General features: G+C 62.8%; 3 protein-coding genes across 4 annotated transcripts in view; 2 read left to right on the forward strand and 1 right to left on the reverse strand.

Annotated features, from left to right (window-relative positions):
- Positions 1–235: 235 nt before the first annotated feature.
- Positions 236–14,623, forward strand: part of SNF8 (SNF8 subunit of ESCRT-II) — a 70,432-nt gene continuing 56,044 nt past the window's right edge. For both annotated transcript variants that reach the window (XM_057421439.1, XM_057421440.1), the window contains exon 1: positions 236–239. The gene's annotated coding sequence lies outside the window, so the exon portion shown is untranslated. The remainder of the gene's footprint in view (positions 240–14,623) is intronic.
- On the forward strand, positions 4,136–8,610 carry PHOSPHO1 (phosphoethanolamine/phosphocholine phosphatase 1). Its single transcript, XM_057421438.1, has 4 exons — positions 4,136–4,154; positions 5,096–5,198; positions 7,078–7,182; positions 7,813–8,610. Exons 3-4 carry the CDS (start codon positions 7,138–7,140, stop codon positions 8,569–8,571), a joined length of 804 nt encoding a protein of 267 aa, XP_057277421.1. The 5' UTR covers positions 4,136–4,154; positions 5,096–5,198; positions 7,078–7,137; the 3' UTR covers positions 8,572–8,610.
- On the reverse strand, positions 10,347–14,012 carry ABI3 (ABI family member 3). Its single transcript, XM_057421442.1, has 8 exons — positions 13,893–14,012; positions 12,957–13,124; positions 12,067–12,243; positions 11,538–11,620; positions 11,343–11,432; positions 10,955–11,115; positions 10,736–10,861; positions 10,347–10,564 (listed from the first exon to the last, which is right to left on the reverse strand). The coding sequence occupies exons 1-8, from the start codon at positions 14,010–14,012 to the stop codon at positions 10,404–10,406; spliced, it is 1,086 nt and encodes a 361-aa protein (XP_057277425.1). The 3' UTR covers positions 10,347–10,403.

Below are 14,623 nucleotides of genomic sequence, written 5' to 3' on the forward strand. Positions count from 1 at the left end.
TCCCACCAGGACTCCAGCCTGTTCGAGTTACTTCTTCCCCAAGAGCTCAGTGCAGGCACTGAATTGAAGGGGTGTTTGTGTCCTCGCCCTATAAAATGCTGGTGTGCTTTCATCCGGACCTCGCAGGCTGCGAGAATCGCTTCACACCTTTAGCAGGAAGCCAACTTTCTCAATCAGCTTTGAGTCAGACTGGGAGGAAGGGTTGTAAGGAGACCTTTGCTGCTTGAGGGCTCGCGGTGGTGGTCACTTGAGCAGCCAGGCTGAGTAAATGTAGTGTGTGGCTGTCAGGCGAGTCAATAACCCTGTTGTGCAGATGTGGAACCTGCCTGCCACGATGCCAGTGAGTGACAGTGGGCACCAGTGCTCTGCTTTTTCTGACCCAGGCAACTGTCCCCAGCCCAGGATCACCATTTCCCCTTTCGGTTCTTAGCTCTTCTGCATCATTTCCTCTCTAAGGTTTTTCAGGCATGGATGGTGGCTGTAATCATAAAGGAGATCACAATCGGTTGCCTCTTTGTGGTTGTATTTTGCTTACCTACGGGCAAAAAGCTGGGGACACAATAAAATAACAACGGGGAAGTCTTGCTCAGCTCACAGTGTGTTTGTGATCGCTTGAGCAAAGCAGGGAACAGGACATAAGAGTTTCAGCTGGAGAGGCCTCGGATAATGATCCATAAAATTAGTTCAGACTGAAAAATGATTCCTTCCAAGCAGCCCAAGCATGAAGGTATCAGCTTTCTGTTAAGCCTTAGGTCCCAGTCCAAAGGTCTTGAACGGGACGTAGGCTTTCTTAACTGTGCTCTGGTTCTTAGGCAGCTCCCGTGATCCCAGCAGGATCCCTGCACCTCCCTTCCACAGCACAGCTCCTGCAGGGTGCTGCAAGGAGATGCATCCTATGTGGCCAGCGAGCTTGGATTTGCCTTTAGCTGCCCACTGGCCCAGATCCCAGGGGCAGAAGGAGAGCACCAAGGAGGCACGTTCCCTAACTGTCCATTCTGTGTGGTAATGGAATGTGATTCATCAGCCATCACCAAGGAAACAGGAAGCAGGTCAGAATATGCTGCTTTACCTGGACTCAGGGTTTGGGTTCTTGCAGAAAACGTGTCTTTAGAGTTCTTAATTCATAGGAAAATTCCTGCTTGGCCTGAAAAGTTGGCTGGGGTTCTGTGGGTACTGAAGCTACTACCAGAAAACAACTGGATTTTACTATGCAGTGACTCATGGATTGTAATTAACTCGGTTTAGATGTGTTTTCGCTGCTGACAGTAATCCAGCTATGCCTGCTCTGCCCAAAACTGATGGTAGATTGACAGAAGAGAAATGCAGTTTAGTTTAAACCAGTGTAAGCCGTGGTACCTTGTGGTGCTGCCGGAGCTCTTGGCTTTCCCATCCCGCAGAGAAATCGTTCCCCAGGCAGCTGCAGTTTAATCTGTGTCCTTTCTGTTGAGGAGAGCCCTGCAGAGGAGCCGCGGGAGGAGGAGGAGCCAGGAGATGGCAGTGGAGCTGATCGCTGCCTGCTTCTCCAGGCAGCAAATGAAGTGGATGAAGGAAGGCAGCTTCTGCTCTGCCAGTATCCAGGCTGGGATCCGAAGTAACTCACTGAAGTAGGAAACATCTCCAGCGTGCAGCTTGTTCCTAACTCCTTGCTAATGCCCTGGTCCCTCAGGCGATCACGTTGCTGAAGTGCTTCCCTAATGAGAGCCGCTGAGCACTATGTCCGTGTTGCAGTGACTCCTCATGGCTCTTGCCAGCTCAATTGTCTGAGCTCCTTTAGGAATTGCACTGAGACAGAGCCCAGAGTTTTGTCCTCGAGTGTTTTCTAAACGCACTCAGCAACTGGGGGCTGCGATGAGACGTTTGTCACTCCGGTCAGTCTCTTCAGAACCCGTTGTGCTGATCCGTGTCAGTTATGTTGGGTGACTGGCAGGGAGTCGGAGGCTTTTTAGGCTTGGTTTATGACAAAGCAGGCTGAGATTGGACTTGCTTCCATGGGTGAGAATAGGATTTCCAGCAGGATGAGGGCAGCGTGCTCTAGGAGAGCTGCAGGTACTGAGAGCATCACCTTGCTCTGCTCACCAGCACGGTGGTGAGAGCGTGGCCAGCGTGTCCTGTGTGGAGATGATCAGTGTTACCTGGGCATCTCCTGTGCCAGCTCAGCAGAAGCTCATCCCATCAGATGAAAAGCCCAGTCTTGCTGCCTACATTTCCTGTTTTCTCCATGTTATATAGAACTGAACATATAAAATAGATTGGCTGCTGATGGGCAGTGAGCTAACCACTGCTCTGGTGCGTCCTTATTGGTGACTTTCAATGCTAAATACAAAACCAAAGCCCATGTCAACAGGAGGAACGCAGGGAGGTTCCATGAAGTGAATGGAGCTCGCTGTTGTCTTGCTTGTTAGTTCTTTAAGGTTTTCCTGATATTGACCATATAAATATTATTCAACCACCAAACCTCTGTTGCTATAAAAGACACTTTATTAGAGAACACTGTTGAGACAGCAGGAAGTGACTGGCTGCAATTGATGGTTCCTTTATCCATGTGCCTTGGAGACTGAGCCATAGGGATAGTAAAGGAAAGCTTTGGTTTTACACGGAGCCCATGGGCACAAGGGGGTCTGGCACAGATTCCATGGGTAAGCCATAACCCAGCTTGCTCTGTGCGCTGCAGGATGGAGGTGAAGCAGGGGAGGGATGGGCCACAGGACGTGGATGCTGCGGGCTTTAGCGCTGGTTGATGGGTGCTGATGCAACCTCGGGGGTGAGAAAACGGGACCCGCTCCAAGGGAAACGTGCGCCGGGCGAGGGCCGCCTGCCTGTCCCGGGGCTGCAGGGAGCCGGCTCAGCCCATGCAGCAGGCGCTGTCCTCACTTGCTCTCCACGGTTCTTAACAGTGGAAAATCACTGGGATACGAGGATCGCTCCCCGCCAGGCTCCTCCGTCTGCCATGGGTCGGGAACGATCTTTGCCCCACTGCCCCTCAGGGGGAAGGAGATGGGAGGCAGCAGAGAATTTGCCCTTTTGAGGGCCGCGTACCCACTGCTGCGGTTTGAACACGGCTGCTGGGTTAACAGGGGCTGGCCTAGCTCCAGAGGTGGGGAACACGTAAGGAGGGCAATCATAGCCCACACTGCCGGGGAAGCGGGGTGCGCTCTGCCTCACCCCCGCGAATGCCTCCGGCTCCATGAGGGATAAAGCAGTTCCCTGGTAGCCGGGTTGGTGCTGGGGGAGGCTGCCGCTGTTGGCACATAGCGGAGGGTGTCCTTCAGCAGCAGGGCGAGGCTGAAGGTCTCAGAATAGCAGCGGTTTGGCCGCAGCAGCGCTCGGAGCTCTGACCGGTGCCAGCCGGGGGGCATGGAGAGCTTGGGGCGCTACCGCTGGAGCGCGACGTGGCGGCCCCCGGAGCAGCGGCGGGCACAAAACCGCGGCCTTTTTGCAGAGCTTTGCCCTTTTATTTGCGTCCTTCTATTCTCGACCGTCCCTAATTAAAGGCAGGGCAAAACCCAGCCTCGGACGGGCGCGTCCCCTCCCTGCCGCCGGGCTCGGAACAAGCGCGGCTCTGTGCGGTTACCGGCGCTGTGCGGGCTCCTGCAAAGCCCCCGGTGCCGCGGCACCGCCGCGCTGCAGCCCAGGGCAGGACGTGGGGTGCGGGCGCGCCCGTGCCCCCCCCCCCCCCGCCCGTTTTGGGCATGGCCGGGGGGCTGCTCCCCCCCCCTTGTTTTGGGGCAAAATCCCCCCAGAACGGTTAAATTGTTTCTTAATGATGGTTTTACTGATGCTGGGGGGGGGGGGAGCCCCTTTAGTGAGCGGCCCCGCCCGCGGGAAAAGGGAGTGCCTCCGGCAGGCCCCGCCCCCTGTGTGCGTGCGGGTGCGGCTGCCATTGGCTGAGCGGGCTGTGACGTGTGCGGACGAGGCGGCACCGGGGGCGCTGCCGGTGCCGGGAGGCGCCGACCGGGAGGCGCCGACCTGGCGGTGTGGGCTCCGGGAGGTGCCGGTATCCGCTGCGGCCGGTACCGGGAGGTGCCGATCCTGCGGGGAGCGGGCGGACGGTGCCGGTACCGGAGGGTCCGTGCGCGGGTCGGGACAGCCGGTACCGGGAGGTGCCTCCCGGCAGCGATCGTGCCATGAGTCCCCCCCCGTTGCGGCTGTCACCGGTACCGGAGCGCCCGGGGAGCGGCCGAGCGTGAGCGGGGCCGGAGCGCGCCGGTGCCTGCACCGGAGCAGCCGCCGCTGCCACTCGGGGCTGGCACCGGCTCCGGTGCCCTGGAGGGCGCGAGGCCGCGGGGTGCGAGCTCCCGGCGGCGGCGGCTCCGGCACCGCAGCGGGGGATCCGGTTTCGGACTCCCTCAACCCGGCACCCGCAGCGGTTTTGGGGTGAAACCCGCGTGTTTTGAGGCTGCTGGGGGCAGCGCAGAGGGCGCCGGGGGCTGCGGTGACGCTGCGGGTCGGGAGCAGCCGCCGTAAACCCGGGGTGCCCGGGACCGCGTCCCCGTCCCCGTTCCCTGGGGCTGGGGTGAAGCAGGAGCCGCGGAGCAGGGGAAGGGGTGCGGTGGCACCGGGCAGGGCTGGCTGAGACCCCCCGAGCAGGAGGACTTTATCCTCTTGGTCTGCCCTTAATCCTGGTCTGGGAGGTGGGCACTTGCGTTTGCCAAAGGTCAGTGGTGAAATTAGGGTGAAAAACGTTAAAATCGGGCAAAAGCTGGGTCTGGCGGGTGAGAAAATCCAGCCCCGGGGCTGGGAAATGCCCCCGGGTCCCCTCCGCAGTTCCCGGCTCCGGGAGCGGGCGCTGATCCCCATGCGCACGGCGGAGGGCGGGGGGGCAGCTCCGCACCGCTCCTCTGCGCGCAGCTTGTCCTGCCCTGACCCCTCCCAAGGCTTGAGGCTGCAGCGATAACGGGGGTGGGGAGCACTGCGGGGCCCGCTGGGGACGGGAGGACCCCGGGAAGGCTGGAGGAAAGCTCAGGGGGCTGGGGCTGAGCCCAGCAGCTCCTTGCTGTTACCCAGCGGGTTCCGCTCCTCAGCCTGGGCTCGGTTGGAGCCTTTCCTCTTTGATGGGATTAGGGAGCAAATCCCCCTCTTCTGTTCCAACATCCAGGCTTTGCATCATGGTCGGAAGCGCGGCCGCTTTTCCCTTGGCTTGGAGGGAGTCCCTGTTTTGTGGACGCTGGACGGACGCGTTCCCGGGAAGCAGGCGCCGGGTGAGTCATCTCCGTGCAGAAATAGCTCTGCTGGGAGCAGTGCCACGATCCCCATGGGATTCACTTCTCCCTGCTCCGGGTGGAGCCCATTGCGCCATCCCACGGCGCTACCGGTGTGCCCAGGGCCAGGATTGGAGTCGCGGAGGACTGGGGGCTTCCCTGTCCTGCATGGGGCAGAGCCAGGGGTTGAGGTCCCCCAGCTGGGCTCGTCCTTGGTGAGCACTGGTTTATTAAGTCATTCCCAACGCTGGGATCTCCCTTTTCTGTATCCTAAGGGGAAAACAGCACATACGGAAAGGGCATCGCTTGCCCCACAGCCCCCAGAGGCTGGTGGTAAATCCCATCCCGGGCCTTTATTCCCTAAATAACTCTGGTTTAGGTTTTAATGTCTCCTTTGCATAAAAGCAATGCACCTTTGGATGCAGTGAATTGAGGGCAGAGAGCAGAAGGCAGCTCTTGCAGGAGCATGGTGGGATGCTCTGGTCTCCCGCTGGTGGATGGGAACAGCATTGTCCAAGCAGACTTCATGGATTATCATTTTCCTTAGAAATCCCATAGAAAACAGCCCAGGGGCCTCTTTCCTCCCCACTAACTCCCCAAGGGAAGCTAAACAGCAGGCTCCATGCAGCTGCAAGGACACCAGGGCAAGGAGCCCAATGCAGCAACTGGGAGCAGTTGGATTTATCCCTGCTGGGGCTCACGATGCTTTAGGAAGAGCAAAGGAGCCAGCCCTGGGGAGCTGCAGGGACCTGTGCTGAGGTTGGTGATGGGCTCACCAAGGAGGGAGCCAGGAGAGACCAAACTGGTTTTGCTCCAGCTTCTGATATAGAACCATGGAGCCCCAGCCTGGTTTGGGTTGAAGGGACCTCAGCGCTCATCCAGCTCCAAGCACCGCACGGGCAGGGGCATCTTCCACTGGAGCAAAATGCAAGGACCTTGGGCCAAAAAGAGCTTTCCCAATGCAGGTCCCCGTTGTCCCTTCGTGTGCCCACGGTGGTGCCCACAGGATCAGTGAGCCCATTCCCCGTAGCACAAAGTCTCCTCCTTAAGGCTTCGACCCAAGGTCTTTTCTCACCACTGGCAGCTCTTTAGGGCCTCAAAAGAGACCAAAAGGACAATTCCTCTTTCATGTTTGGTCTTTTTCTGTTTCTCTCCCTTTGGACCTGCAATTTGTGGTGGCTGATCCCACGCCCAGGCTAAATGGAGCATTCCTTGGCTTCAGATGATGCCTGCAAACAGCCCTTGGCTTCTGCTGGGGGCTTCCACAAAGCAATGCCTGGCGTCTGGTTGGGAGGCTCCTCAGGACCCAGGCTTCCAGCTGGGCTCTCATCGCGGCTGTGGTTTGTGCTTCCAGCACAGTCCTGGGTCGCGCTGGTGCCCAAAATAGGTTGGTGCTGGGCTCCCATCCAGCCCAGGCCCCCCCACAGAGCACCTTGGGCTGCGAAACCCCCCCTGCTGCTGCGTGCTGGCGGCCAAATCACTGCAGGCTCCCAGCCCGGCCGAGCTGCGCTGCTGGTGCCCAGTTAAAGTCAGCCCTGTCCCAGGGGGTGATTGCTCTGCCTGCTCCGTGCCGGGAGGAGGCCGCCATTGAAAACCCATCCCAAACTATTCCTACTGGGAAAAACCCAGGGCACCGCTGGAACGGAGCGCGTGCTGCTGGGGTCGATGCGGTCGATGCCCGCTCTCACGTGCAGCAAAGCCCGGGTGCTCGGGGGAATTAAGAGGGTTCACAAGCATTAAAGGGGCTCTGCAGAGGCTCCTTTAATTCCTCCATTCCCGGGACAAAAGGTCCCGAGTTTGGGAATTGGCTGCAGGACCCGGCTGTGCCATTTGGTGCCGGACCCATTAACAACCCCGCTCTGTCCTTGGTGCTTTGCAGGCGGAGGAGCCCTGAGCGCTGCCTTCAGCGAGACGCTGCCCACAGAGTGATGCTCTTACCATGAAAAGGTGCTGTGAGGGCGTGGGGCTGCCATGCCTCTTTAAGGTCAGTGCCGTGCGCACCCGCAGCATCCCCTCTCGGGAGCAGGAATTGGGGTCCCCATCCTGCAGGTCTCCGGTCGGGGTCATGGGAGCAGCGGGAGGTGCTGCAGGGGCCGTGGTGGCTTTAGGAGGGAGGCTCCAGGTCCGCTTTGGGGGTTAGAGCGGGGCGGGAGGAAGCTCCGAGTGACCCCAGGCTTTGTGGTGCCTGCAGAGCCCGACCTGGGGAGGGAGCTGTGCCCGGGTGATGGAGCAAGAATCAGCTTGTAAAGTGTTCTCCTGTTGGGAAGAGCCAGACTGGTCCTGCAGGGACACAAACCCCTTCTGGGGATAAACCCACCCCAAAGTGTCCGGGGGAGGACGGATGCGGAGCTCGCTTGGCCCAGTGACCCCTTGACTGCAGGAACGGGATTAGCGCTGGCAAAATGAGCTCTTTATAGGCAGGATAAAGGCCTTAGGGCCGGGGTGAGGGATGCCAGCAGGGATTAACCCCCGCCCCCCGAGCCTCGCTGGGCCCAGCTGCAGGGGCTGAGTTGGCCAAGGAGCATGGCAGGGCCGGCAGCACCCCGCTGCTGCGGTGCCACCGTGGCTGTGCCAAGCGCCTCGCGCTAACGGCGGGCACGCTCCTGCCCCGCAGGGTGTTGGCATGGCCGGGGCCCGGCCGCCCCGGTTCCTCCTGGTCTTTGACTTCGACGAGACCATCATCAACGAGAACAGCGACGAGTCCATCGTGCGCGCGGCGCCGGGGCAGGCGCTCCCGGACCACATCCGCCAGACCTTCCGCGAGGGCTCCTACAACGAGTACATGCAGCGGGTCCTGGCCTACCTGGGGGACCAGGGCGTCAAGATGGGCGCCTTCAAGAGCGTGTACGAGAGCATCCCGCTGTCCCCCGGTGTGCCAGACCTCTTCCAGTTCCTCTCCAAGCACCACGAGCTCTTCGAGGTCATCCTCATCTCCGACGCCAACATGTTCGGCATCGAATGCGCCCTGAAGGCAGCCGGGTTCTACTCCCTCTTCCGCAAGGTCTTCAGCAACCCGGCCAGCTTCGACAAGAGGGGGTACCTCACCCTGGGGCCCTACCACAGCCACAAGTGCCTTGACTGCCCGGCCAACATGTGCAAGCGCAAGATCCTGACCGAATACCTGGCGGAGAGAGCCCAGGAGGAGCTGGAGTTCGAGAGGGTTTTCTACGTCGGAGATGGTGCCAATGACTTCTGCCCTGCCGCCGCTCTGACCGCCGCGGACGTGGCCTTCCCACGGAAGGGCTTCCCCATGCACCGGCTCACCCAGGAGATGGAGAAGAAGCAGCCGGGAGCCTTCCAGGCCACCGTTGTCCCCTGGGAATCAGCTGCGGAGGTCGCCCGCTACCTGCAGGTGCTCCTCAAGAAGTGCTGATGGCTCGGAGGGGATCTGGGCGCTAGGAGAGGATGGGAGAGGAGATGCTGGGGGGGGTCACCCCGTGGACCCCCCACTCATCGGCACCGCTCGCTTGGCCCCGCTCCTGGGCTCCTTTCCTCTCCAGCTCCTTCCTCCCCGCTGATACAAGCACTTTCTCCAGGTCCCCCTTCCCCTGCCCCATGGAGGTGAAGCCTTCTCTATGCACTCGGTGTTTGCCAACACTAAAGGTGATTTGGGGGGGGGGGGGGGGGGGGGGGGGGGCTTGGTTTTCTTCCCTTCCCCTTTTGACTTCACAAGGGCAGTTCCCAAAGGACCAGGCTGGGTCCTCCCCACGGCTGGGCCCTGCACGTGCTTCCTCGCGCCTCCATCCTCCTCAGCCGCCCGGCCTGGCCATGAGCTGCCTGCTGCTGCCTTCATCCCGATGCCCCGGGGCTCTTTGCCTCTTCACGAGGCCGCTGGAAATGGAACCCAGGGAATCTGAGCTGCCCGAGCTCCCCCTCTGCATCCCAGCCCCGCTCCTGGGCCTGGCGATGGAGCCATCGTCCCTTGGGATTGATTCCCTAACGCCCCTGACACGAGGAGCAGGAAGCCTTTGGGAAGGTGGTGCCTGGGAAAACGCCTCCTCCAGCCCATCCCCGGGGCACTGCAGCTGCGTCCGAAGAGGAGGAGCTGCCCTTGCCTTCCACTGCCATCCTCTGCTTCTGCTTCCAGGGCAGGTTCCTCCTCATCCCGAGCCATCACCGGGCACCTCCCCGTGGCCGCTGGTTCAGACCAGCTCCCCCCGGACCCTGGGGATGAGTTTCCCTCCTGCCCTGGCTGAGAGGTGCGGAGGCTCCCCCGGGAGGTCTGGTGCTGAGCGCTTCCCTGGCACCAGGTCCCCTGGCCCCTGCAGTATTAACGCCCCCTCCGAGCGTGCTGCAGAGGGGACCTTCAGCCTTCACTGCTCTCTGGTGTTGGCTTCTCCCGGATTTCTCCACAGCCTTAATGGCCCCTGAGGGTGGTGGAAACCCCTCCAAAGCATAGGAACCCCAGCACAAACCTGAGCAGTGATAACCAAAGCAGCCCCGAGTTGTTCCTCCTCTTCCTGCATTCCCCCCCCCCGTTCTTCCTCCTCTGGACCCTGTTCAACTGTGTGGAACTTAAAGCCATGGAATTAAAGAAAAGCATATCTATGTACACAGATACAGAGCAGTGTATTGCAGAGACACGAGGTGTTTGTACCCAGGGCATAAACCTGGGTGTGCAACAGCTCCGTGCGCGTTTGTTCCCCTTCCTTGGGCCGGTGAAAGGGGGGAAGGCGATGGAGGGGGAGCTGCAGTGTGGGGCCAGGCTGCAAGCGATGCTCTGCAGGAGGGAGCCCCTTGGGTACCCCTTTGGTGGAGGATTGGGCCCTGGCTCATCCCTTTCTGCATCTCAACAGGCGCGGGCACAGGGTGCCCAGAGAAGCTGTGGCTGCCCCATCCCTGGCAGTGCTCAAGGCCAGGTTGGACACAGGGCTTGGAGCAAGCTGCTCCAGTGGAAGGGGTCCCTGCCCGTGGCAGGGGTTGGAGCTGGAGGAGCTTTAAGGTCCCTCCCAACCCAAACCAATTCTGTGGCTCAAGCTGATGGGGAATGGGCAGCAGGTTCCTGGGGCTGGGAGCATCGCCAGGATCAGCCCATGGGGACCAGCGTTTCCATCCCCAGTACCAGCAGCAACTGATGCCACTGCCAGCAAACACTCAAGGAACACGCAGGGGATGCTCTGGGTACTGAGCAAAGCCAGATTCCGAGGCGAGGTGCAGCAGGAGCTGATCCAGGGGGAGATGATTCCTGGTGGGAATGCAGGGGGCTCACAAGGGCTCCACGTAATTGCCAGGGAAGAATCCCACTTCCTGGCCCATGACACCCTCGCACCAGCCGTCCGAGTGGCGCCGGGTGACGAAGAGGAGGGCACCGGGCTGGAAGGAGAGCTCGTTGTCCTGCTGCTGCGTGTAGGGGTACAGGGCCACCACTGTGAGAGGAGGGAGGGGAGGGCCATGGAGCCTCCACCGGGACAGGAGCAGACCACGGCGCTGCTCCGTGTTCATTCCAGCCCCCGGCAGAGCTGAGCCCTGGGTGCTGTGATTTGGGCTCAACCAAGAGCACCCTGGCAGAGATCAGGGATGGGGGGGATCTGCGGGACCTTTTTCCATGTAGCTCTGCGGGGCCCAGGGGGGGTCCTCTGCAGGGGGGGCTGGCAGTGGGGCCACGTCCTCAAAGTCAGGCAGAGCTGGAGGTGACGGCAGCGGCAGCTCGAGGTCATCGGGGGCTGCAGCATCAATGGGGGATGAGGGGCTCCATGGGGGACGGAGGCCACGCGCGCTCCCCGTGAGCCCCCTGGGACGAGCACCCCCGGGCTCACCTTGGGGCAGGATCTCCAGCGGGAGCAGCTCCGGGTGCCCGGGGAGCGGTGCTGGTGCTGGGATGGCAGCGGCGGGCACGGGGCACGGTCCTGGCAGGGACGGTGGCAGCGGTGGTGGTGGCGGGGGGGGGGTGATGCCTTCACCGGGGGTCCCGCTGGAGCTGGGGGGCAGCAGTGACAGGGTCAGGGTGAGGCCAGGCTGGGGCCAGCTTTGCCCCCTCCTCATTGACCCTCGGCCCACGCAGGGGTGGGTGTCACTCAGTGGGGCAGGGGGTCCTGACGTGGTGCAAACCCCTTCCCCACCCTGTGCCCCAGCCCTCCCCATCAGGATGGGGCTGCTCTAGAGACCAGCCCTGACCCCCCCAGGCCCTCCCTGCAGCACCGGTACCTGATGGAGATGAGCGAGGAGGGGGCCATGGAGATCTTGCCCTCGGGAACCACCGGTGGCCGGACGGGCTCGGGGACGCGGCCGCTCCTCCTGCGGGCAGAGCAGGGGCTGAGCCCCAGCCTGGCTGCTGGGATGGGGCCGGACCCCCAATGCCCCCAGCCCCGCGCCCGTCCCGTCCCCCGTCCCGAGGCTCACCCCAGGGTGCCCGCAGCCTGCGCCGATGACCTGGTCCCCTTGCGAGCCAGGGTTCCGGTGCGGGAGAGCTGGGTGCTGCGGTCCTGCGGGCGAGGGAGGCGCGGGGTGACGGCAGCGGGGCCGTGCCCCCCCGGTGCCCGGGAAGCGGCCCCCCCGGCTCTGCGCTGGGTCCCCCATGGGAGCCGCGGGGCGGAAGGAGCCCAGAGAGGCGCCTGCAGCGTGGGAACCGCAGCCCCAGCGCTGACACTTCCCCCCCAGCCCCGGCCCCACGGCGGCTCCGTGGGGACCGAACCCCCCCCCCCCCCAGCGCCTTCCTGTGCCGGTGGTTTCGGTGCTGGGAAGGGCCCGGGGCCGGTGCGAGCGCGGCTTTGCTGAGCGCTGGGGCCGCGCTTCCCCTGCGCTCCATTGGACTGAGCCCCCCTCGCTGCCTGGGACCCGATGGGATGAATGGGGGGGAACGGGCAGGGTCCCCACTGAGCCGCTGTGAACCCAACGCTGGGAGCAGTGGGGACCGCAGCCCCGGGCTCACCTTCACGCCGTGGCCGATGTCGTCCAGGACGCTGAAGTTGAGGGGTTTCCTGCAGTAGGGCTCCAGGCAGGGGGGGCTGGGGGGGGCCACGACCTTCTGGCACGACGGGAACCTCTTGCTGACGGTCAAAGAGCCGATCTCCCGGCGGGAAACCTTCTCCTTGTGCAGCTCAACGCGCTGCGGAGACGCCGCTGTCACCTCTGCCCCGTCCCGCGTCCTCCCCACCTCCATCCCCAGCCCCGTCTGTCAGGGAGGGACTGGGGGAGCCGAGCCTGAACCCCACAGCCCAGCCACAGCCTCAGGGGCTGATCCTGCCCTGCTCCATCACAGGGGATGCCCTGGGTGCCAGCACAGCAGACCTGGCCCTTCCTAAAGCACGGAACGGGGCAGGCGGAGGTGTGGGCCTCGGGCACCCAAAGCTGTTTTCCTGCTGCTCCCAGTGTGATGCTGGGGTCCCGTCTCCTCCCGTGGCTGGAAAAGCTCCAGGCGACTTCCAAGTGCCAGGAAGAGGGCGGGTGGTGACGGGAATCCACATCGGTGTCCCCAGGCTCCGGGAGGCCAGAGCCAGCCCCCAGCAAGGGCAGAGCCAGGCGGAGGCTGCAAACCCCATCGCTTCACTTCAGTGCTGCCCAGGCAGCTCCCATGGGATCCACTGGGATTTGTGAGTGCCCAGACCAGGAGAACCCCCCAGAGACCAATGACCCAGCCCCAGATGGACTCGTTCCCCCTGACGCATTGGGGGACCACCACGGACATGGTCTCACATCTCCACTGCCAGGTGATGCTGCGGAGGGGGGTGAAGGGCTCCGCATGACTCGGGGGGGTCTTTGTCCCCTCTGAGCTGCCCAAACCCCCCCTTTCCCATAGCTCCCAGCCCCGAGGGGTCCAACCTGGGCCATGCAGCTGATGTCGGCCTCCACCTTGCGCAGCTCGGCCGCCCGCAGGTCCAGCAGCCGCAGGAAAGCGCTGGCCAAGCTGCTCACCTGGTAGCTGACGCTGGCCAGGGACTGCACGCTCAGGGCCATCGTCTCCTCCAGCGCCTGCCGCTGGTCGCTCGCCTGCAACACAAGGGGTGGGGGGCACAGGGGGTGGGACGGGCCCGGGGACCTCCACGTGGAGCCACAGGGTCCCTTCCTTCTGCTTTCCAAATGCATCGAACTTTCCCCGGCCTCCCCGGCACCAGGGACCCGCTGGTGCCTCCCCGCGATGCTGCTGCTGTGGTACCGCTCCCTTGGGGACAGCCCGAGGCGCCACCAGCACCACGGGGATGGCAGCTCAGAAACCCCGGTTAGAATGGGCTGGGATGAAGAGACCTTAAAGCTCCTCCAGCTCCAACCCCTGCCACGGGCAGGGACCCCTTCCACTGGAGCAGCTTGCTCCAAGCCCCTGTGTCCAACCTGGCCTTGAGCACTGCCAGGGATGGGGCAGCCACAGCTCCTCCGGGTCTCATCATGGTTTCCCTTTCAGCTCCACTCCGGTAGCTCCAACCCCTCGGGAGCAGCCTCCGGGTCTGGCTTGAGCCTGTTTCATCCCAAAGGTCCTCATCCGGGACAAGCACCCGGTTCACCTCCGCGCCGCCAAGAGGCACCCCCAGCCCCCTGGGGCCAGCAGGGTTGGTGTCACAGAGGGACCCGCTCTGGGAGCTGAGCACAAAACCCGCTGTGGGGCAAGAGGGGAAACTGAGGCACGAGAGAACCCCCACGCGGCAGCACCATGTGTTGGGTAAGGGCTGCTCAGGCTCCCGTCCGCACCGCTCAGAGACCACCAACCCCTCCAGTGCTGCCGGCAGCACCCCAGGGCTCGCCCCGCCGCTCCCGGCCCCTCACCTGCAGGTAGCTGCTCTCGCAGTACTCGGCCACCCGTTGGAGGTTGCAGTGGTGCTGGCGCAGGGCCTCCCTCCCCGATGGGATGCATCGCTGCAGCTGCTCCTGCTCCTGCTCCGCCATGGTGCGGGCTCTGCGCCCACTTCCTCCCCGGCGCCCTGCTTTGAGGCTCGCGGCCGCGCTGACGCAGGGCCCGAGGGGCGCCCCCCCATCACAGCGAGCTGGGGAGGAAGCCTCAGCCCCACGAGGGACGTGCGGGGCTCACGGCAGCAGCGAAGGATGTGAGTCATGGACCGAAACCCACCCCGAGCCCCGTGTCTGCCACCGGGTCCATGCGCTGCTGCTGCTGCTGCTGCTGGTGCTGGTGCGGGGCTCAGCCAGGCAGGGCCATGCCCCTTCCCTTCGCCTCTACCAGCCAGGCAGGAGATGCAGGCAAAGCCCCGCTCAGCACCACCCGGGCACGCAGGGATGTGCTGCTCACAGCTCACATCCCTCGGGAGAGGCCAGGCAGGAAATTCCCACTTCCCTGGTGCCTGGAAATCCCTCTCCTCCCGCAGGTGCTTCCTCGGGGCCTCCCCTGCTCTGTCCTCAGCCCCAGCGCCTCTGCACCCGCCAGACAGGAGCAAAGCCCACGCCAGGGCTCGGCCCTTCCTGAGCCTGTGGCCCCACCAGCACAGGGACGAGGGAAATGATGGATTTCCTCCGGCTCCTCACACTCTGGAGGACCCAGAGCT

Source organism: Pezoporus wallicus, unplaced genomic scaffold, assembly GCF_028554395.1.
Source record: "Pezoporus wallicus isolate ANWC-B61680 ecotype Strahan unplaced genomic scaffold, APGP_CSIRO_Pwel_v1 contig_13057, whole genome shotgun sequence".
Taxonomy (NCBI): Eukaryota; Metazoa; Chordata; class Aves; order Psittaciformes; family Psittacidae; genus Pezoporus; species Pezoporus wallicus.